The sequence below is a fragment of the Phyllopteryx taeniolatus genome, chromosome 11 (genome assembly GCF_024500385.1).
Source record: "Phyllopteryx taeniolatus isolate TA_2022b chromosome 11, UOR_Ptae_1.2, whole genome shotgun sequence".
Taxonomy (NCBI): domain Eukaryota; kingdom Metazoa; phylum Chordata; class Actinopteri; order Syngnathiformes; family Syngnathidae; genus Phyllopteryx; species Phyllopteryx taeniolatus.
The window spans coordinates 8,155,872-8,178,954 of record NC_084512.1 but is presented as its reverse complement, the minus strand read 5'-3'; the positions used below and the strand labels follow the sequence as shown (position 1 = coordinate 8,178,954).

The window sequence follows — 23,083 nt, the reverse complement described above, 5'->3', positions numbered from 1 at the left end:
GACATGTCATTGCTAACAAACCTTGTGACATTTATAAAGAAAGAAAGAGAGGGCGGGGATAAACTTAAGTGACGTGTAATTGCGATTTACAATTAAGGCCGCATCAGTTTGTACACAAATATCCTGAGAAAGTAAAAGGCGAGGGTGACATTCTGTGGTTTGGTTTAGGAAAAAGGTTCTGCAAGTAAAGGAGGCTGGATTCAGTCCACACGTTGGCTTGTCTCCACCCTCTTGGACCGATTCCCAACTACAAATGCACTACCACACCAACATCTCGACTTGTGTGACACTCATCAAGGGCAGAAAACTGGACACTCAGTAAGTTCACTTTGCCTTTACCTCTAAATTTTCTAGAAGGGTTACTTTTGGAGATCATGCAGTGTTTTAGGAATATTAAAAAAGGTCAACACTATGCAAAAATACTTTACTTTTATCAAACATGTAAACATGCAAAAACAAATCATTATATTATTATTATTATGTTTAAATGTCAATTACTGGGTATTTTCATATACTATTTACAACAAACTAAAAGGAACATCATGGACAGTTGGTGTGGTTTAATATGGCTTGCAACGGAGATTGCTGGAAGGTGGATGATGTGAAATTCATCACTGTAGATAAATATGCTTTGTATAAACCAATTAATCAATCAATCAATCAAAACTATTTATATAGCAATTTTCTGCAAAGTTGCAAAGTTCTGAGGTCTGAATCTTGGCTGCGGCCTTCTTGTGTGGAGTTTGAATGTTTTCCCCGTCCTCGCTTCTGCTTTTCTTAGGGGTACTCTAGCTTCCTCCCACCTTCCCAAAATCATGCACAATATATAGTCACTGAAGACGCGAAAATCGCAGGTGTCAAACTCAATGCCCGGCGACCAAACCTGGCCTGCCACATAATTTTATGTGGCCTGCGAAAACAAATTGTGTGTCAACTTTCTCGCTAAAATCTGTACCAAAAATGTCTAATTGTCATATGAAATAAATAATAACATTGAGATATTGCAAGCATTTTTTGTTACCAAACCCCTTTTTAAAGTAACTTGAACAAGGTTGTACAAACAATTATCCTTCGTTTTTGATTTCAAAACTAGTTATTCACCAATTTGTTGTGAATGTAAATATGATGACATGATTAAACGACTTCACAGTCATAACAGCCCTCTGAGGTAAACTTTAACTACAACGTGGCCCGTCACAAAAACGAGTTCAAGACCCCCGTGCCCTGCAATTGGCTGGCGACCATTCCAGGGCGTGAGCGGCCTCTTGCCCAAAATCAGCTGCGATAGGCTCCAGTTCACCCATGACCTCAATGAAGACGAGCGCTGTAGAAAATGGATGGATGGATAATGGGGTTCAGTGGCTGCATCGGTGTGATATAAGCTGCTGTCCGCGGTGCTGAAGCGGATCCCCAAATCCCACTGGGCAGAAAGATGAGACCAGGAGGCCAACAGAGGAGAAGCGGCAGTTCACATCAAGACAAAAACACAAGTAGTCTGCAACACACTGGCAAATAGCAACATCTATACACCCTCAAATAATTGTATAGCGCAGGTGTGTCAAACTCATTTTTGTCACGGGCCACATTGTAGTCAGGGTTTCCCTCAGAGGGCCGTCGACTGTGAAACCATATAACTGTTTAGTCACCTCATAATACCATTGCATACGCACAACAAATTGATGGATACCTAGTTTTGAAATCAGAAGTCAAGGGTAATAGTTTGTTCAACTTAGTTACAGTAAACAGAAAATGCTTGCAATAGCTCAACAATACTATTTATTATATATGAGAATTTGAGCACGAATCATCTATGTCAACTTTGGAAGGTGACATAGATGATTCGTTTGCTTTGCTTTCGTGGGCCACATAAAATGAGTTGGCGGGCCAGATCGGGGCCCCGGGCCTTGAGTTTGACACCCGCGGTATCGTGGATCGTGCACTAATTAGCTTTTGATGCTCCACAACGTGGCATTCGCCTCCTCCTGGTGGCTCGATTGGAAAGCACACCCGAAATTCCATAGAAGTGCATGTGTCCGCAGATAGTCACCTCTGGGACTCATTCGCTTGGTGTGGGGCCACTCACACCAGGCGATCAATAACTCATCACTATCCAAAGAGGAAAGAAGAAGAAAAACAACCAAATAAATGCATGTCAAATCTTAAATGAGGGGATCGTTTAAAAGCGAGGCATTTACGATTGTAATTTCATTTCATTTCATAAAATGTGATGTTGCAATTCATATAATGGACTACTACTACTATACTGGGGGGGGGGGGATGGTTGCACATGATTCAAATGTGGTAAACTGCCATCCTTTTCCACTCTTTCCCTGGAAAATAATCTTTTACAGTCAAATAACTTCTGCATGTTTGCGTTATGTTTTAAGTGCCAGTGACGCCTTACCTGCGTATCGAGCAGGGAGGGTGGGGATGCTGCTCGGAGGAGGCGATGTTTGCAGGCTGCCGTGACCCCCTTTCTAACAACACGTTAAAAAAAAAAAAAAAAATTGAAAAGCAACCTGCCCACATTATCAAAGCGGCGCAAAGAAGCAGACGTGCTGCGATGTCGGGACGTAAATTTGGGTTGCAAGTGGGAGAAATGTGCAAACCTTTCACATGCGCGCGCAGAGAGCATGCAGCCGAGAGCGCAACAGGCTGCGCACTTTGAGATTTGACGGCAGGAAGAATTTGAACAAATCCATCATTTGGAACAGAGATAATTTTTTTCTCATGGCCAGGTATTATTGACTTTTAATTGCAAGGTAGATTAGTGCGGTTCGCAGCGCGACTTTAAGATTGATGCCGTTGCCCCTTGCAGGATCGTCGAGATGGCTTTGAGGCTGGATGAGAGCGGCGGAGAGACCCTGACCAGCCTGTTTTTGACTTGTGTCACCCTTCTGCTGAGCTTCCAAGTGTGTCGGTGGCTCCTGCGGCACTCGGCTGTGCGCGTGCCGGGCCCCTTCGCCTGGCCCATCGTCGGCAACGCGGCGCAACTGGGCAAAGCGCCGCACCTGTATTTCATGCGCATGGCCGAGAAATACGGTGACATTTTCCAGATTCAATTAGGCTGCCGGAGCGTGGTGGTCCTGAACGGGGACGCCATCAAGCAGGCGTTGCTCAAACAGGGCTCGGAGTTTGCCGGCAGACCCGATTTCACTTCGTTCCAGCTCATCTCCAACGGGGACGGGCTCGCCTTCGCCACCACGTCGGACTGGTGGAAGGTGCACCGCAGGGTGGCCCATTCCGCGGTGAGGATGTTCTCCACGGGGAACCGGCGGACCAAGAAGACGTTCGAGCGGCACATCCTTTGTGAATTTAAAGAGCTCCTGCAGCTTTTCGTGGGCAAGACCGAGCAGCAACGGTTCTTCGTGGCCCTGGAGTACCTGGTGGTGTCCACGGCCAACACGATGAGCGCGGTGTGCTTCGGAAAGAGGTACTCGTACGAGGACGAGGAGTTCCGCCAGGTGGTGGGTAGGAACAACCAGTTCACGGAGACTGTGGGCGCGGGGAGCATCGTGGACGTGATGCCCTGGCTCCAGTACTTTCCCAACCCCATCAAAACCATGTTTGACAACTTCAAGACGCTCAACCGGGAGTTCAACACCTTTATTCAGGATAAGGTGATGGCGCACAGGAAGACGTTTCAGTCGGGCGCCATCAGGGACATGACCGATGCTTTGATCGCGGCCTTGGACAAAATCAGTGAGAAAACTGGCTCCCCATCGATGAAGGACTATGTGCCCGCCACTGTTTCAGATATCTTCGGAGCAAGTCAAGATACGTTGTCAACAATGCTGCAGTGGCTCATCCTCATCCTAGTCAAGTAAGTCGCTTGACTTGGGACCGGGCGGGAGCGAAAATCAGTGGAGAGTTCATTACAATGAAAAACAACGACAACATCAACAAACACAAAAAAACATTAGTATATATATATATATATATTTATTTTTTTAAACCCCCCAAATTCTTGATTAAGCGGGGATAACCCTCCAATTAGACTTCCATGGGTTGGTGCCCCCCATAAAAGTAAAAAGTAATTTTAGCAAAACACCGACACAAAATACCGACATGAGCTGATGGTGGCCGGATGTTGTCAAGGTGGCAGAGTCATTACAAATATTTTATTAGTGTAGCGCCAAGAAAAAGAAACGCATTCTCCTCCTGAAGGCACTAAACAAATTTGACATTCTTGATTGTTGGGTGGACAAGCGGCGAGCGATGGTGCCAAAATAAAGTATGAACAAAAAATGAGTGACAGATAAAATCATAAATGCAACGCAAATATGCCTCCTCAAGGCGATTGGAATGACTTGGTTAGCTAATCGAACATCAAATGAATCAACAGCTATTTTGATAATGAAGTCATCATTTAGAGCCATTGTTTACCAACAAATCGTCCAAATCCTCCGACGCCAGCCTCTCAACAATCAATATTCTCGGACTGATTATATTTTGTGTTTAATCAATATCAGGCATTTGCAAACCTCTGCTGTCACGTTGGCGAACAACGATCAATATTTTCCCCTATTTTCGGCCATTACGGACCAAACCTGAAACTAAATCGTAATCAATTCATAGAAAAAAATTAAAATCATTTTAAACTATGACGAAAAATAAATATTATTTGCAGGTGTAGTATGTGTAACCTGTACGTGACAATAGAAAAATGTGCTAATTCACACCCAAGAAGTAGCTTTGCTTCAATAAGGTTGGGAATTATAACATCAGGCCCTCTCTTGTGCAATTGCTTAACTGTTGTTTATTTGGTTTTGTTTGTTATGAAACAATACCAGATAAACAACAATATTTGGTTAATAAACAGTAATATAAGAAAACAAAGATTTTGCAAGAAACTAACACAAAATATTGTTTTACCTGATTTTTCGTTGGATAGATCAATAGAATAATCGATTCTAAAAATATTCAGTCGTGTCAATTAAGTGTTTCTATTACATTTGACACAGTCCCAAGGTGGACAAATGGGACACGTGGTCTGATTTTTGTGCATTTGTGTTCCCAATCGCTGCGCTAGTTCATCCCAAAAGGTTAAGGTCACGGCCAGTCAAGTTCTTCCAAACTAAATTCATCCAATGGTGGCTTTCCAATGCAACAGAAAAGCGCTTTCCCCAAACGGAAAAAGACATATAGTACTGGATTCAAAATTGTAATTTGAAGGTGTGTGATTTTTAATCAATTTTGAAGTAAGTCACCCAGAGGTGAGTAGGAATGCATTACATTTGCTCAAGTAACACTTGGGAAAAATTATACTTGTCAGAGTAGTTTTAATCAAGCATACATTTTACTTCTACTCGAGTATTTATGTTACTTTTACTCCGTTACAATGATCTCCATCCATCCATTTTCTGACCCGCTTCTCCTCAAGCGGGTCGCGGCAGTGCTGGAGCCTATCCCAGCTATCATCGGGCAGGAGGCGGGATACACCCTGAACTGGTCGCCAGCCAATCGCAGGGCACATACATACAAACAAAAAACCATTCACACTCACATTCACACCTAGGGGCAATTTAGAGACTTCAATTAACCTACCGCGCATGTTTTTGGGATGTGGGAGGAAACCGGAGTACCCGGAGAAAGGCCACGGGGCGAACATGCAAACTCCACACAGGCGGGGGCCGGGGATTGAGATTGAGGTCCTCAGAACTGTGAGGCAGATGCTCTAACCAGTCGGTCACCGTGCCGCCGCTCGCTATTTCATTTATCAATAATTGCGTGCACAAACTATTTTTAGACTTTCCTTTTCGACTTCCGCATCTGGCGCCGTTGCTCCAATCCACCGTGATTACCACAGTGATGTTTGACTCAAGTTCACCAATCAAACGACACAAGAAAGTCACATCCACACACAAAGTCTTCAATTGGGCTTTGTGGGCCAATCAAAGTGAGTCGTTACAGCTGCGCACGACTCGTGTTTGCATTACAGACCATGGAAAAACATCAGCTTTAACAGTTTTGTCACTGTCCAAACTTGGATATCTCAGCCCGCTTCTAATTTGAGAAAACACCTTGTGGGAAGTTGCAGATGTTTTTGCTGTTATTTTGGCTGTGCATATGGCAACATTAGCTTTCTCTCTCTCTCTCTCTCTCTCGCTCTCTCTCTCTGACACACACACACACATTTTATTTTATAAACATTTTTATGTTTTAGATTAAGTGATATCGTTCAGCAATATCCAAATTTGTACATTCATATTTGATTTATTATTATTATTATTTTTTAAATTTCGTTTGATGTTCATGTTCTCTAGTTTAAAAAACAAATCAATTACTCGCTAGTTACTCAGTACTTCAGTATTTCTTTCACTGAACACTTTCTTACTCTTACTCAAGTAATTATTTGGAGGACTGCTTTTTACTTTTACTTAGTCATATTATTCTAAAGTAACAGTACTCTTACTTGAGTACAATATTTGGCTACTTTACGCACCTCTGAAGTCACCTAACATGCAGGTCTCACTCTGTGAACGAAGGTATCCGGACATGCAGGTGCGTCTCCAAGAGGAAGTGGACAAAGTAGTGGACCGCAGTCGCCTCCCCTCCATCGAGGACCAGCCCTTGCTGCCTTATGTCAAGGCCTTCATCTACGAGGTGATGCGCTTCACCAGCTTCGTGCCGCTCACCATCCCTCACTACACTACCACAGACACCTCCATCGGTGGTTACACCATCCCACAGAACACAGTCGTTTTTGTAAACCAGTGGTCCTCCAATCACAATCCCGCCCTTTGGACAAAGCCTGAGATATTTGACCCGCAGCGTTTCCTGCACCCCAGTGGTGACCTGAACAAGGACCTATGCAGTTCCGTGCTCATCTTCTCTCTGGGTAAGCGGCGCTGTATTGGAGAGGAGCTGGCCAAGATTCAGATTTTCCTCTTCACATCTCTTCTGGCTCACCAGTGCCACATAAGCACAGACCCTGCCAGGCCTCCTGACCTCAGCTACACCTACGGTCTGACTCTCAAACCAAACGCTTTCTCCATAGCCGTGTCTCTGCGAGATAACATGAGGCTGCTCGAAGAGGTGACCAGCCAGGTTTTACCCGAGGTCATCAAGGCACAGCCCTCAGACTCTTAAAAAAATGAATACAAACAAAGACAAAAAAAGGACACAAAAGAACTGAAAATATTTATGAGATGAAATGTCAAGTTCAGCAAAACATGTCAGCCATGTGTTCACTTTATGGCTTCAAGTTGTTTTAGAATGAAGACGTTATCACACATGGCAAACCTATCATGAATATATGTACTACAGTGCCAGACAGAGACATAACACGGGACATATTCACATTTGGGGCAGGCACGGAAAGTCACTTTCTTCATTCATCTAAGTAGAGGACTGCATCATGAATCCTAACCAGATTTCAGATGGAGCTACATTGAGGCTGAAGTAAGGATGTGTGGACATCATGGTGGCACCCTGCTGTTGGGATTCAAACAGGTTCTTATTTAATATAACATTCCTGTTAAACAATGACTACCAGGTAACTAAGCTCATGGAGCGGTTCAGCCCTAAAAACATATGCCAGTATGTGTAACTTTGGACTTTCAAGATAGCCATTCAGGGGTAAGGCAGATGTAATACCAAATAATACAAATAATACACAGTGAAAGCTAATGTACATGCAAGAGCTACTTGTGAGCTGTTGTATGCATGCACCAATTAATAGACCTACATTAGGTCATGACAACTTTTGTTGATATCTACTAAAGTAACAATACAGCAAATGTGAGTGTTTTTTTTTTTTTAATTTGCTTAGTGTTCCAACTACAGTTATGATGTGGGATTTAAAGCCACAGTGATAGCGGTAACTTGCAATTTTGTTTACTGACAAAAGATGTACGCGCTGAACATTGTCTACACAAATGTTGTCTAGCAAAACTTATAGCAGTCTGTACTATATATATTTATATATATATATATATATACATATACACACACACATACACACACAGTGGGTACGGAAAGTATTCAGACCCCCTTAAAATTTTCACTCTTTGTTATATTGCAGCCATTTGCTAAAATCATTTAAGTTACATTTTTACCCCTCAATGTACACACAGCACCTGATATTGACAGAAAAAAAAGGGAATTGTTGAAATTGTTGCACATTTATTAAAAAAGAAAAACTGAAATATCACACAGCCATAAGTATTCAGACCCTTTGCTCAGTATTTCGTAGAAGCACCCTTTTGAGCTAATACAGCCATGAGTCTTTTTGGGAAAGATGCAATAGGTTTTTCACACCTGGATTTGGGGATCCTCAGCCATTCCTCCTTGCAGATTCGCTACAGTTCTGTCAGGTTGGATGGTGAACGTTGGTGGACAGCCATTTTCAGGTGTTTCTCAATTGGGTTCTGGCTAGGCCATTCAAGAACAGTCACGGAGTTGTTCTCAAGCCACTCCTTTGTTATTTTAGCTGTGTGCTTAGGGTCATTGTCTTTTTGTAAGGTGAACCGTCTGCCCAGTCTGAGTTCCTGAGCACTCTAGAGAAGGTTTTCATCCAGGATATCCCTGTACTTGGCCACATTCATCTTTCCTTCGACTGCAACCGGTCGTCCTGTCCTTGCAACTGACAAACACACCCACAGCATGATGCTGCCACCAACATGCTTCACTGTTGGGACTGTATTGGACAGGTGATGAGCAGTGCCTGGTTTTCTTCACACATGCCACTTAGAATTAAGGCCAACAATTTCTATCTTGGTCTCATCAGACCAGATAATCTTATTTCTCACCATCTTGGAGTCCTTCAGGTGTTTGTTAGCAAACTCCATGCGGGCTTTCATGTGTCTTGCACTGAGGAGAGGCTTTCGTCGGGCCACTCTCCCATAAAGCCCCGACTGGTGGAGGGCTGCAGTGATGGTTGACTTTCTAGAAGTTTCTCCCATCTCCCGACTGCATCTCTGGAGCTCAGCCACAGTGATCTTTGGGTTCTTCTTTACCTCTCTCACCAAGGCTATTCTCTGCCGATTGCTCAGTTTGGCTGGACGGCCAGCTCTAGGAAGGGTTCTGGTCACCCCAAACGTCTTCCATTTAAGCATTATGGAGGCCACTGTGCTCTTAGGAACCTTAAGTGCAGCAGATGGTTTTTTTTTTGTAACCTTGGCCAGATCTGTGCCTTGCCACAATTCTGTCTCTGAGCTCTTCAGGCAGTTCCTTTGACCTCATTTGCTCTGACATGCACTGTGAGCTGTAAGGTCTTATTTTGACAGGTGTGGCTTTCCAAATCAAGTCCAATCAGTATAATCAAACACAGCTGGACTCCAATGAAGGTGTAGAACCATCTCAAGGATGATCAGAAGAAATGAACAGCACCCGAGTTAAATATATGAGTGTCACAGCAAAGGGTCTGAATACTTATGGCTGTGTGATATTTCAGTTTTTATTTTTTAATAAATCTGCAAAAAAAATCAACAATTCCGTTTTTTTATGTCAATATGGGGTGCTGTGTGTACATTAATGAAGGAAAAAAATGTACAGATTATTTAAGCAAATGGCTGCAATAAAACAAAGAGTGAAAATTTTTTGGGGGTCTGAATACTTTCCGTACCCACTGTACACACACACACACACACACACATATATATATATATAAAAGAACTTTATTCAGGGTTATTTAGAGGCACTTGTAATGTTGGCAGGTGTGTCCTTACTCCCATTTAACATGAGTTCGGATGGGATTGGTTAATTCTGAACACAGGCACATCCTCAGTTATAAGAGGGTGTGCACAATTGGGCAACCACGTTATTGTATCTTCAGTTTATTTTTACTCTTCCTCATGAAATTTTATTTTTTTTTCTCAGTAGATTTGATAAGTTATACGTCACATTAATGGTGGACAAACTTTTTTTTTAATGATTTATTTTGGCCTATTTTTTTAATGTCACAAAAATCTGGCATTTGAACAGGCGTGTGGAGACTTTTTATATCCATTGTCTGTGTCTCACTCACAAAATACATTTTGATTTTGTGAGACCTGCAGAAATGCTTTCAGTTTGATGGATGTTTTGGTTTTATACTTATTGTTTTTCTACAACCCCAATTCCAATGAACTTGTGATGTTGTGTTTAACATAAATAAAAACAGAATACAATGATTTGTAAATCATGTTCGACCTATATTTAATTGAATACACGACAAAGACAAGATATTTAATGTTCAAACATATAAACTTTATTGTTTTTAGCAAATAATCATTAACTTGGAATTTTATGGCTGCAACACGTTCCAAAAACGTTTTGATCCAGTTCCGCCTGAGGGATTGAAGGTCACGGGCATTCAATGTTGGTTTTCGGCCATAACCCTAACCCGACATGCAGTGATTTCTCCAGATTCTCTGAACCTTTTGATGATATTATAGACCGTAGATGAAATCCCTAAATTCCTTGCATTTGTACGTTGAGGAACATTGTCCTTAAACTGTTCAACGATTTTCTCATGCACTTGTTCACAAAGAGGTGAACCTCGCCCTATCTTTGCTTGTGAATGACTGAGCAATTCAGGGAAGCCCCTTTTATACCCAATCATGGCACCCGCCTGTTCCCAATTAGCCTGTCCACCTGTGGGATCTTCCAAAACAGGTGTTTGATGAGCATTCCTAAACTTTCTCAGTCTTTTTTGCCACCTGTCCCAGCTTTTTTGGAACGTGTTGCAGCCATAAAATTCTAAGTTAATGATTATTTGCTAAAAACAATCAAGTTCATCAGTTTGAACATTAAATATCTTGTCTTTGTAGTGTATGCAATTATATATTGGTTGAATATGATTCGTAAATCATTGTATTCTGTTTTTATTTATGTTTAACACAACATCCCAACTTCATTGGAATTGGGGTTGTACTTGCGTATAGCATCCTGACTAATGTTTTCCAGATACAAATCTGGCTTTTTCATGATCATGATTGGTAGGTGTTCTTCCCAAAATGTTTCATTAAATACCTATTAAATTATTTCCAAAATTCCCTATTTAATTATTCAAAAATTATTGTAAAATCTTATTTTCCAAATGGAAAAACTCCCTGCAAATCTTGTCAACCTTTTAACCCTGAAATTAAACCAGCCATATAGTGAGTGAGAATAAACTCATGACAAAGAGAATGAAACCATCATCCAAAGAGCAAAGCATTTTATATACTGTGAAGTCAAATGCACTATCTCATTAAACCAGATGGTGTAATTTTACATTCCACCAGCAGCAACAAATCACAAATTGTTGTGAACGTTACATGCAGGAGCAAAGTGCAACCGTCTCAGTAGCGTGACAGAGAAAGCATTTTGACTCTTAAACAGCACATATCATGCCACTGAGGTTGACACAAATACATTGTTTCTCAAAGAAGTGTTCAATGGTGCAAATACTGCACAACCAACAAATGACAACTTGAAAGTCGTTTTCAAAGGAAAAGGGACCATTTATCCAATCATGAAAAGGTGTTTAGAACTGCTAGAGTCTCATGGTCTGGCATGCAGTTGTGATTTATATTTTAGTATACAAAAAGTGCAAAAAAACAAGAAGGTACTGTATCTAGAATTGCCCCATCTCACCTTCATTACCATCACTCAAATCAAGTTAGGTACGGACAAAGGGGAAGTGTTTGGGTGATGCTTTTCCCTGCGCAGCTGTTATCTGTGTTTGCCAGAACATCCTGTCCTTGATCAGTTAGAAACCCGCAGACTGCATAACAAAGTGAAATAAAAGTACAGTAGATGATTACTGATAAGGTTGTCAACATGCTCCTTACATCACAAGCACGTCCAAGATGAAGACTTCACGGTGCCTCAGTTATCACAGCTTGCAAACCATAATGTTAAGAATGAAAACACACCAAGTTTAGCACTTATATGTGCAGAGTTGCCAGCTGAGAAACGGAAGTCAAGATAAAGACTGTAAGGTCCCTCATGCCAATGCATTTCTTAACTGTGACAGACGTGAATAAACCTGCTGAGAAAAGATTAAATATTGCACGGAAGTGTTAGATGTCATTAAAGCTTTCTACTGTCAAGACTGCATTAACAAGATTAGCTAGAGCCTCCACACTTAATCTAAGATTTTTCTGTGGGCAGACAAACGATTCACAGGTCGGCAAAACATTCACAACAAGCTCTTGCGCTTGTGTAACTTTAAAGTGTGCTTTAGTACACAGATCTGAATGAATGTTCCGAGTGTAGAGTATTAGTAATACAGTAGTAGTAGTAGTACAAGTCACAGGAGTTTGGACCGATGGAGCAAAACATGTTCATGAACACATGCAATCATCATTTGATATCTTTTGAAATCAGAAAGGTTCTTGACAAAATCACTAAAAATGTTGCAGCAAAATTTGCCATTGAATTAACACTCGAACTACCAAGGCAGTCATTTTGACTGCTTTCAAATGTCATAACTTGGTTTGAAAAAAAAAACCCTATGTACCAATAGGACCCTGACCTTTCCTAACTGTGTGTATATTTTATTCTAACATTGTTTTATCATTAAAATTTCAAAACACAAAGGAGATCTGAGTATTACTACCTCGAATGACCATTCCAGTCAAATTGACTGCATGCTTTTTACAGGGGATGTCATATTTCACTTTCACTTGCTACATTTTCCCGCTATTTCTCCTGCTCTATTGTTTTTTTTATGCTCTGCGATGCTAAAAGATAGCTATACAGTAGCTTCACTCTCAACCCAAGAGAAACAAAAATGACAAATAAAAGAAAAATGACAGCTATGGAGGCTTTAGCCTAACTTCAGAGACTTTATGAGGAAGAATCTGATGGAGGACCAGATTCAGAGAGTGATCATCTAGCTCTGAGAGTGACTCGGAAATCATTTCAGAGGTGCCCGCTGGCAAAATAAAAAAAAATAAAAAAGATCTTGTGAGCTTCTTAGCCTTTATTTAGCTATTGCTCAAAATAAAAAACTGCACCAATGAGATGATGTCACGGAGGAACTTCATAATGCGACTCGCAAATGACACGAGAGCAAAAGCCAGACAAGAGCCCCAGTTGGAGCAGCAGAAGATGGAGAGGAGAAGGCAGTGCCAAGTGCGAAAAAAGTGTCACAAGGTAGTGTGTGGGAGCTGCACATGGAAGGTACAGTTGACTGTGAGTGATTGTGAGCCATACGCAAAACAACTTGCCATCGTAACAGCAGTGTCTTCAGCTGGCTGGCAGCCATCACAGCATTTTGGAATGTTCATATAATTTAATCATTTTCATTGTCAAGGTCTCATGATGTGACACCAACCTATTTTGAAAGCAGGATAAAAAAAAATTCCCCAGAGAGAAAATGTTTGCAGTTCGAGTTTGCAACTTTGCATGTGTAATTGCAGAAAAGTTATGTTGCGTCAATTAAATAAATAAAACACTCAATCATTATGGTTTTCATTTAGTGTCCTGATGTGTTTTTACCTATTCCACCAATTTATTCTCAGATCTTTTAAATTATATACAAATAATGTCTGAGCAGTCAAAATGACTGCTGTGGTGATTCTAGTAGTTGCAGAGTTCTGGTAGACCAAGTGTTAATGTTTGAAGGTCAAACTGTCAAAATCATAGAACCTTTAAAGGTGCCATACTTTACCAAACCAACTTTTTCTAGTATTTGGTATGTAACATTGGCTCTATGGGGCCTCAGTAAACATGTGAAATATGAATTAAAATTGTCCAAGCATTCCTGAGTTTCAGACATTTTTCTGCTGAGAGGCCTAAAATCAGGTCATTTGAATTTCTCAAGCTTATCTACATCACTAGCAAAAATCTCCGCCTTCCCTTTCCCCTCCCGAGCCAGCGTTGTCAACATAACAAACGCGTGTGCTCTCACAAGTGGGTCTTCTACATGGAGGCAACCAATCAGAGGAAAGGGGGCGGTCTTAGCCAAGAATGGACAAAGCGGATCCAAAACTGGGTCAAAAAGTAGTAGATGTCAGAGAGGTCTTTCCTGAACACTCGTATGTCAAAACCAAGGTGTTTTTTTTTTAAATGAAATTGACACTTTTATGCTAAGTCATTAACATTACATAACATTAAAACAATGCCAGTAAATCATCTGAGACAGAAGAAGGAAAACAAATAGGAAATTCCACAAATGTTTGCTCGAGTGGAGAACAGAAGTGCAATTATGTCGCGTTACTCAAAACAAAGCATACATGAACGTAAAGATGATTTCAAATAAAAAAATCAACTCAATCTTCCTTAGAAATTTAAGCTTGAGGAGAAAGAACACTGGTAAAATGTGACATGCTCTTGTGCAAGCAAAGGTTAATACCAAAATCAAGATTAGAGGCAATCACACCTGCAGACGAACTGTACTCAAAGTCATTGGTGAACACATATTTCATATAATTCTGCAGCCCTCTTGAGTGATGTGCGCAGGAGGAAGAGGAAGACGTCGTATCCTCTTACGTGTCATTCTAAAGCATTTAGGAGGTAAATGCAGTTCAAACATGAACAGAAACGCTGAAACATGACTAGACCTACAGGCTATTCGGTCGAATCAGACATGGAAAAATGTAAATATTTTCCTGGCACAAAATGTATATGCCCTGAGAAGTCATTTTATAATAAAATTCATTGAATATTTCAACAAATTCCAATAAAAGCACACAAAAGAACTGAAATACTGCTATCTGTTTTGCAGATTTAATATTGATTCTAGTACCATCCATGATTCATTACACACAAGTCAATGAGGGGTACAGTATAGCCTCCATGCAGGGTATCTGCATCTTTATAACCTTAACAACCATCAGAATTGCTTTGGCGTTCAACAGAACAAAATCACATACATGCCACATCACCTTGCCAGTATACAGTCCCCTCCAAAAGCATTGGAGCGGCAAGATTTATTCCTTACGTTTTTCTTGTATACTGAAAACATTTGGGTTTCAGATCAAAAGATGAATGTGAGACAAAACTTCAGAATTCCAGCTTCTATTTCATTGTATTTACATCGGGATGTGTTAAACAACTCAGGACAGAGCACCTTTTTGTTTGAAGCAGCCCACTTTTCGAGTGAGCCAAAGTCTTGGAACGGACATTATTAAATTGACTTAAAGTGAATAACATTTAATATTTGGTGGCATAACCGTTGCTCGCAATAACTGCATCAAGCCTGCGACCTATTGACATCACCATACTGTTGCATTCTACATTTAAAATGCTTTCCAGGCCTTTACTGCAGCCTCTTTCAGTTCTTGTCTCTGGGGGGTTCTCCCTTCAGTCTCCTCTTCAGGAGGTAGAATGCATGCTCTATTGGGTTAAGGTGCGGTGGTTGACTTGGACAGTCTAAGACCTTCCACTTTTCCCCCCGATGAAGTCCTTTGTTGTGTTGGCAGTGCGTTTTGGGTCATTGTCTTGTTGCCTGTTGAAGCTTCTCCCGATTAGTTAGGATGCATTTTTCTGTAAAATGCTAGACAAAATGGTTTTGTCGACTTCAGAATTCATTCTGCTGCTACCTTCATGAGTTACATCATCAATAAAGACTAGTGAGCCCGTTCCAGAAGCAGCCATGCAAGCTGACATTACCTCCACCATGCTTCATAGATGAGCTTGTGTGTTTGGGATGGTAAGCAGATCCTTTCTTTCTCCATACTTTGTCCTTTCCATCACTTTGGTAGAAGTTCATCTTGGTCTCATCAGTCCAGAACATCTCGATATAAATACCACAAAATAAATGCTGCAATTCTGCACTTTTGTCTCACCTTCATCCTTTGATCTAAAACCAAAATGTCTTCAGTATACAACAAAAACAAAGGAATTGACCTTGCCATTACAAAACTTTTGGAGGGGACTGTACTTGTGTAAAGTGAGAAATAAGTGAGAAATAATTTTTTTCCCATAAAATCAGATGTAAAATGATTTAAAAATGAAGAATGAAAAATACATACTTGTCAAACCTACATCAGGTCTACATTTCGCGTAGCGCTTTTAAAGCAATAAGGAATGTATACAAGTGGTAAAATCAAATCCCCAACCATTATAATTTAATATTATTCACCAAAATTACATTCAGTATTTTCACATATTCAAACTTTCTGCTACATCCACAAAATATTACAAAACCTGCTCCTAAATGGCTCTATTTAACCGCACAAGTCATAAAAACACATTTAAAACCACTTTGTGAATTACTGTTTATGTCTGGATTAAATAAATACATAAACAAAAAAGAGGGTTTAATTGAGACAATGTTGTATTTCATTGAGTGCTTAAAAGTTTTTTTTTTCTCGTCAATATTCTTTGTTGAACCAGTCTCTAAAATATTTGAGCAATTCCAACTTAAAAATATAAATTAAAAATGTAAAGTGTTAATTCATGTCTGTGCTTAAATATACAGGGGATATAAAAAAAATCTACACACCGCTGTTGCAGGGGTTGAATGACTTCAGATTTTTTGTACTTAACTATAATGTGACGAAAGTAGAATCAAAGTCAATTAATTGATGGCATCATTGATATTTTTCAGCACAGTAAAGCAGTTTGTTGTTTGAACGGCATGGAAATAAATAAAAACAAATTATTACAAATACAACTCAACATGAATGTACAGTGGTGTGAGAAAGTAATGGCCCCCTTCTCAAATTATATTTTTACAAAGTTTCCCCACTTTAAGATCACCAAACAAATGTAAATATCAGACAAATATAACCCAAGTAAACTTAAAATGCTGGTTTTAAATGATTTCATTTATTAATGAAAAACAAACAACAAAACTATTCAGTTACCTGTTCCTGTTTGGAAAAGTAATTACCCCCCTTGTTGAATCATGACTTAATTGTGGCTACTCACAATTTTTGGTTAATTTTCACTGTTTACACCCAAGCCTGATTACCTCCAGAACTGTTCAAATCACTTAAACAGAATCTGTCCCGACAAAATCATGATGGACTAAAGATCTAAAAAAGCTGCAATAAAATGACACGATCCAAAGAAGTTCCAGAACAGCCAAGAAATAAAGTAATTGACATCTAACAGTCTGGAAAGGGTTTCAAGTTATTTCTAAAGCTTTAGGATTCCAGCCAACCATAGGAGAGCCATTATCCTCACATGGAGAAAACATGGAACAGTGGTGAACCTTCCCAGGAGTGGCCGGCCTACAAAGATTACCCCAAGAGAACAGCAATGATTCATCCAGGAGGCCACAAAGGAACTCAGGACAACTATAGAACTACAGGCCTCCCTTGCCTCAGTTAAACTCAGTGTTAATGACACAATAAGGAAGAGACTGGGCAAAAATGGCATCCGTGGCAGAGTTCCATGGCGAAAACCACTGCTGGCCAAAAAGTTACATCTGGTGTAAATGTAGCACAGCATTTCAGAAAAAGAACATCCTACCAACAGTCAAATATGGTGGTGGCCGTGTGATGGTCTTGGGCTTCTTGCTCCTTCATGACCTGGACAACTTGTTGTGATTGTTGCAACCATGAATTATGGTATTTAACAGACATTCCTGAAGGACACTGTTCCGCCATCAGTTTGTGACCTCAAGCTGAAGCGCACTTGGGTTCTGCAGCAGGGTAACGGTCCAAAACACAGCAGCAAATCAATGTCTGAATGACTTAATAACACAACATGAAGGTTTTGGAGTGGCCGAGTCAAAGTCCAAACTTGAATCCGAGTGAAATGCAGTGGCACCTTCAAAGAGATGTTCGTTTGTGTTCGAAAACCCTCAATTTTTGCTGAATTCAAACAATTGCAAGGAAGAGTAGGACAAAATAGGTTCAGAAAGATTTGAAAAACTCGTTGCAAGTTATAGAAAACACTTGATTTCAGTTGTTGCTGCTGAGGATGGCCCAACCAGTTATTAGGTTTAGGGGGCCATTTTTAACTCAGGGGCAGGTAACATTGAATAGCCCCCCCCCCCCCCCCCCACCTTAATAATGAAATGAAATCATTTAAAAACAGCATTTTAAGTTTTAAGTACATTTGTCTGATATTTACATTTGTTTGATGATCTTAAACATTAAAGTGTGGAAACGATGCAAAAATATAAGAATTTGAGGAGGGGGGCAATACTTTTTTCACGGCACTGCAGTTGTTGTAATTAGTGGGAGCCCTTTTTCTTTTCAACGAGCCATCCGGTCTTACCTTGTGTTTCATATAGCATAACGTGTCATCACAGTCAGGGTCCAAAAAATTAAGCATTTCATATTTTGCCAAACCAACCTTTTCTAGTATTTGGGAAGTAATATTGTCTGAATTGTTCCTCAGTAAACATGAAATATGAATTAAAATCGTCCACACATTCTAAGTACCAGATATTTTTGTGTTGGTAGGCCTGAACTCAGGTAATTAGAATTTCTCAAGCTAATCTACATCACTAGCGAAGATCTGCGCCTTTCCTTTCTGCTCCGAGCCAGCGCTGTCAACATAAGAAACACGTGTGCTCACACAAGTGGGTCTTCTACACAGAGGCAACCAATCAGAAGAAAGGGCGTGGTCTTAACCAAGTGTAGAGAAAGCGGATACAAAACTGGGTCAAACAGAAGCAGCTGTCAGAGGGGCCTTTTCTGGACACTTGTATGACAATGAAATTGACACTTTTATACAAAGTCCATGTTAGAGAGACACTATGAAGGTCTAAATAGCCAAAATACAGGTCTTAAGTATTTCAACAAATAATAGAAAATGCGGTTGCAAACCCTGTTATAACTCGGGTTATGGCTGTGTTTCGTTACCAATCACATTCAAACTCATGTTAAACAGGAGGTGTCAGCACCTAACACCATTTGAAGGGCCTCTGATTAACCTAAATTAAATTCCAGCTGTTCTACAAGGCTTTTCCAGACTTTTTTTCTTCTTCTAGCAGAAGACAGCTATTTGGAACTGTTCATAAATCCCTCAACATTGACTAAGGCCCCAGTTTCAGCAAGAGAAAAAGAACCCCAATACCCTATGCTGCCACTGCCACTGACTGTAGGTATGTTGTTCTTAAAAAAAGTCAAGAAAAGCCTAACATGGTTAATTGGAGGCACTTAAAATGGTGGAATGTGTTCTGACGCCCATTTTACATTGAGTTTGAATGTGATTGGTTAATTCTGAAAACAGCCACATACCCGGTTATAAGAGGGCGTGCAAACTTGTGCAACCACATTGTCTCAGTATATTTTTACTTCTCTTCTCTAAAAGATGAATCCATCCATTAATTAAAAAAAAAAAATTGCTGTACAGGTTATACATCAAATTAATGGTGGAAAAGGTGTTGTTTCAATGTTTCAAAACATTTGTTTCTTGGTCTAATTTTTCATCAGAAAAATCTGGCAGTTGAACAGGTGTGTAGATTTTTTTTTTATATCTACTGTAGGTTCTCTTCTGCCCATGAGGAATAGCTTTTAAGTGTGCACAGAGGTTGTATTCACTTGATAAATGGTAGCGAGAGGAACTACATGCCATCACAGGAACTGAATCACAGGAAGTGTGTCATTGGCGAGAAAGTCAATGATGAATGCCGTCCATTTCATTCTGAATACATTTCAGCATCAACAATGTCAATCAATAGGTCTCATTACTGTTCATAAAACAACACCTTGTGATCATTACATGTTGGGGTTAATTCATTAAGGGCCATATTCTCCCGGGCACGTAAGTCAGAAAAGGCATGCAGCTGCGCGGTTTTCTGGCTGCGCGAGCACTCCCATCAACTAAAATCTGGACTGCACCCTCCTGCCAGCTACGCACTCTTGGGTGGAACAAACCTGATTTGAGGGCGTTCTGTGTAAAATCAGGCCCTTCGCGCATTCTCCTGCGGACTTAGGCACATTTCCTCTTCCACACTTCAGAGGCTGTTGTAGGTCTAGTGCCCCATGAAGGTGCAAAATCATACAGCACGTTTTGATTCAGTTAACTGCTCCGACAGCCCTCGTGCTGAGTTGCGACTTGTGCTGACGGTGTGAGAAACACCTGGCCCATATACACTCACCGACTGCACAATGGCCGTAATGTGTCCCTACCACATTAGGCAGACGGGTCAACGTCGACATACTATATCAACTGGTGTAAGATTTTCGCACCATGCATGGAACTCTTGTCACAGGCAAGGAACATTTGAGCTTCTGCTGGTGCGGCTTGGAGTTTATCTGGAAGTTCCGCTCACATCAACTGCAATCATCGTAATGCCGCGATGGTGGGTTAGATTTTGAATAATTTGTTATTTCAGCTATTACGGTCGTAAAATACGCTTAAGTGACGGTCTGTGGCACAAGCTGGTTGCAGGGCACTGCTGAAAAAAAACAGCTGGCTCACCCACTTTCCTATGATGGACCTCCAAACATGCGTTCAGTCATAAGCACAGCATTCTACTTAAGTTACTTTTATTGGATTTATTTTATACAGAGAAAAACACATGCTATCCAACAAAGTATGTTGGAGCGGTGCACGTATCACTGGTGAGGATTAACTTCCGTATCCGTGACGGAAGTTAATTTCACATTTAAAGTGTGATATACACTATATTGCCAAAAGTATTCATTCACCTGCCTTGACTTACATATGATTTTAAGTGATATCCCATTCTAAATCCATTTGATTTAATATGATGTTGGTCCAGCCTTTGCAGCTATAACAGCTTCAACTCTTTTTGGAAACCTTTCAACAAGGTTTAGGAGTGATTTTATGGGAATTTTTGCCTATTCTTCCAGGAACATATTTGTCAGGTCACACTGCTGTTCGACAAGAAGGCCTGGCTCACTGTCTGCTCGAAATCAACCCAAAGGTGTTCCATCAGGTTGAAGGCAGGACTCTGTGCAGGCCAGTCAAATTCATCCATACCACATTCTCTCATCCATGCCTTCACGGACCTTGCTTTGTGCACTGGTGCACAGACGATTTTTTACATATAAAAAGCGGGCACTGCTGCACATGAAAAGTGGTTCATTTGCAGCAATACCCACAACCTAGTCAGCCAGCCACCAGGGGGCGAACATATGGTTAAGGCTTCATGAAGCGCTGGCACCGCCCTCCGAGGGCAAATTCAAAATAAAAGCCTAAAATGGCATTGATGTCCAATGTTGTAAAATATTAAACTTTTATTTTGAAGTTGGCCCTCTCAGCATGTTGGCAGAGAGGCAACGTGTCAAGGCAAGACACTAATAACAACCACTGTAGCAGCTGCATGACTTCAACTTTTCGGCTGGCCAGACCGCAATGACAAAACGGCAGAAGTAAATATAGAGGGGAAATCACAACTGTCCTTGAAAATTCCGGATATTGACGACGGGGATTTTTCAATTTGTAATTCGTGATTGCACTTTGTAAATAGCATATTTATTCAGTTACCCCTTGGTAAAGTAGAACACTTTGGGGTACATTTATTTTTTATTATTATCTATCATTTATTCTTATTTACAGATTAATTTTTCACTGAAAACAAACATATTATATGTTGAAAAGTAGTGCAATAAAAATTAAGACTTTTCCCTAACATGAGGAATAATCATAATTAATAATCGTGATGATAATACTGATCAAAATTATCGTGATTATTATTTTGGCCATAAACGTGGAGCCCTACCGAACACTTTTGCCAATACTACTAAGACAATATATTCTATAATATATAATATGATATTTTCCAAATGTCTCAGGAAAACTCCACACAGCCAGGCTCAGACTTCAATGATTCACACCTCTTTAGTGGTTGTGTACACATGAGCTGCTTACTCTCGGTGGGTGGGCCAGAAGTCATTACAGGAGAATGCGCGTACCTGGAAGGTGTGCAAGTCAGGAGCTTAAGAAAAAAAAAAAGACACATGAAGAGGAGAATATGACCCTTAGTCAGATAGGCGCAAAGAGCAGGGTGCAGGAAAAGAGAGCCAGGTATCAGCAAGGACAGGACAAGAAGTAGTCACCGACTGTTTTGGTTATGTAATTGCTCCTTTTGTTGTTGTTGATGTTCACAAACAGGACGGAACAGTTAGTAGCAACAAGTTCCACACTGTGAAGGAGTTAATTATTATGTGAAATATAGTGATGACCGCAGGTATCCAACAAGGGCCCAGCCACGCAAACCATAACAATAAACTGACTATATTCCTGCAGATCATCATGTTCCTCTTCAGTTGAACACTGACTCACTCAATTTGCTCCCAGTGATGACGCAACTCAACAAACTTGCCTCTCACTGAGAGAACTCTAATGGTCTCAGTGCACTCATTGCATACACACGTTGTCTACAGCAGTAGAAGCTACAGATCCAGTTGGTCTTCAGGGTCTAACACTCCAAGTTCGGGGCAGAGAAGGTCCAGCTCCTTCTGTGCTTCTTCATCCTATTAACAGATCCTTTATGTTAGTGCACTGGAGTTTAATACAGTAACTTAATGATTGGAACATACAGTGGGGCAAAAAAGTATTTAGTCAGACACCAATTGTGCAAGTTCTCCCACTTAAAAAGATGAGAGAGGCCTGCAATTTTCATCATAGGCATACCTCACCTATGAGACAAAATCAGATTTTTGAAGAACTTATGAGAAAATTATGGTGGAAAATGAGTATTTGGTCACTAACAAAAGTTCATTTCAATACTTTGTTATATACCCTTTGTTGGCAATGACCGAGGTCAAACGTTTTCTGTAAGTCTTCACAAGGTTTTCACAGACTGTTGCTGGTGTTTTGGCCCATTCCTCCATGCAGATCTCCGCTAGAGCAGTGATGTTTTGGGGCTGTCGCTGGGCAACACAGACTTTCAATTCCCTCCAAAGATTTTCTATCGGGTTGAGACCTGGAGAATGGCTAGGCCACTCTAGGACCTTGAAATGCTTCTTACGACGCTACTCCCTTCGTTGCCCGGGCGATGTCTTTGGGATCATTGTCATGCTGAAAGACCCAGCCACGTTTCATCTTCAATGCCCTTGCTGACGGAAGGAGGTTTTCACTCAAAATCTCACGATACATGGCCCCATTCATTCTTTCCTTTACACGGATCAGTCGTCCTGGTCCCTTTGCAGAAAAACAGCCCCAAAGCATGATGTTTCCACCCCCATGCTTCACAGTAGGCATGGTGTTCTTTGGATGCAACTCAGCATTCTTTATCCTCCAAACACGACAAGTTGAGTTTTTACCAAAAAGTTCTATTTTGGTTTAATCT

General features: G+C 40.7%; 2 protein-coding genes across 8 annotated transcripts in view; one reads left to right on the top strand and one right to left on the bottom strand.

Annotated features, from left to right (window-relative positions):
- The first annotated feature begins 130 nt into the window (after nt 1-130).
- On the top strand, nt 131-12,509 carry LOC133486069 (cytochrome P450 1B1). Of its 2 annotated transcripts, none has more exons than XM_061790686.1 (3): nt 131-318; nt 2,819-3,823; nt 6,489-12,509. In XM_061790686.1, exons 1-3 carry the CDS (start codon nt 254-256, stop codon nt 7,090-7,092), a joined length of 1,674 nt encoding a protein of 557 aa, XP_061646670.1. In that variant the 5' UTR covers nt 131-253; the 3' UTR covers nt 7,093-12,509. The 2 variants fall into 2 exon arrangements, with proteins under 2 accessions (XP_061646670.1, XP_061646669.1); XM_061790685.1 differs by lacking the exon at nt 131-318 and adding an exon at nt 2,279-2,738.
- Nucleotides 12,510-14,629: 2,120 nt separating this feature from the next.
- Nucleotides 14,630-23,083, bottom strand: part of LOC133486070 (regulator of microtubule dynamics protein 2) — a 62,974-nt gene continuing 54,520 nt past the window's right edge. For 5 of the 6 annotated variants that reach the window (XR_009790904.1, XR_009790908.1, XR_009790906.1 and 2 more), the window contains one exon: nt 22,200-22,265. Coding sequence is in view for 1 of the 6 variants with exons in the window: in XM_061790688.1 (XP_061646672.1) it covers nt 22,185-22,265 (81 nt within the window). In the remaining 5 variants the exon portion in view is untranslated. Of the gene's footprint in view, nt 22,266-23,083 lie in introns of all 6 variants that reach the window. The other variant, XM_061790688.1, reaches the window with a different exon arrangement.

Excerpts from the sequence above, each read along its gene's own strand:
- LOC133486069 (XM_061790685.1), top strand. The coding sequence starts at position 2,617 with ATGCGCGCGCAGAGAGCATGCAGCCGAGAGCGCAACAGGCTGCGCACT. Across the intron at positions 2,739-2,818 it reads AATTTTTTTCTCATGGCCAG|GATCGTCGAGATGGCTTTGA; the intron begins GTATTATTGACT and ends TGCCCCTTGCAG. Across the intron at positions 3,824-6,488 it reads CTCATCCTCATCCTAGTCAA|GTATCCGGACATGCAGGTGC; the intron begins GTAAGTCGCTTG and ends CTGTGAACGAAG.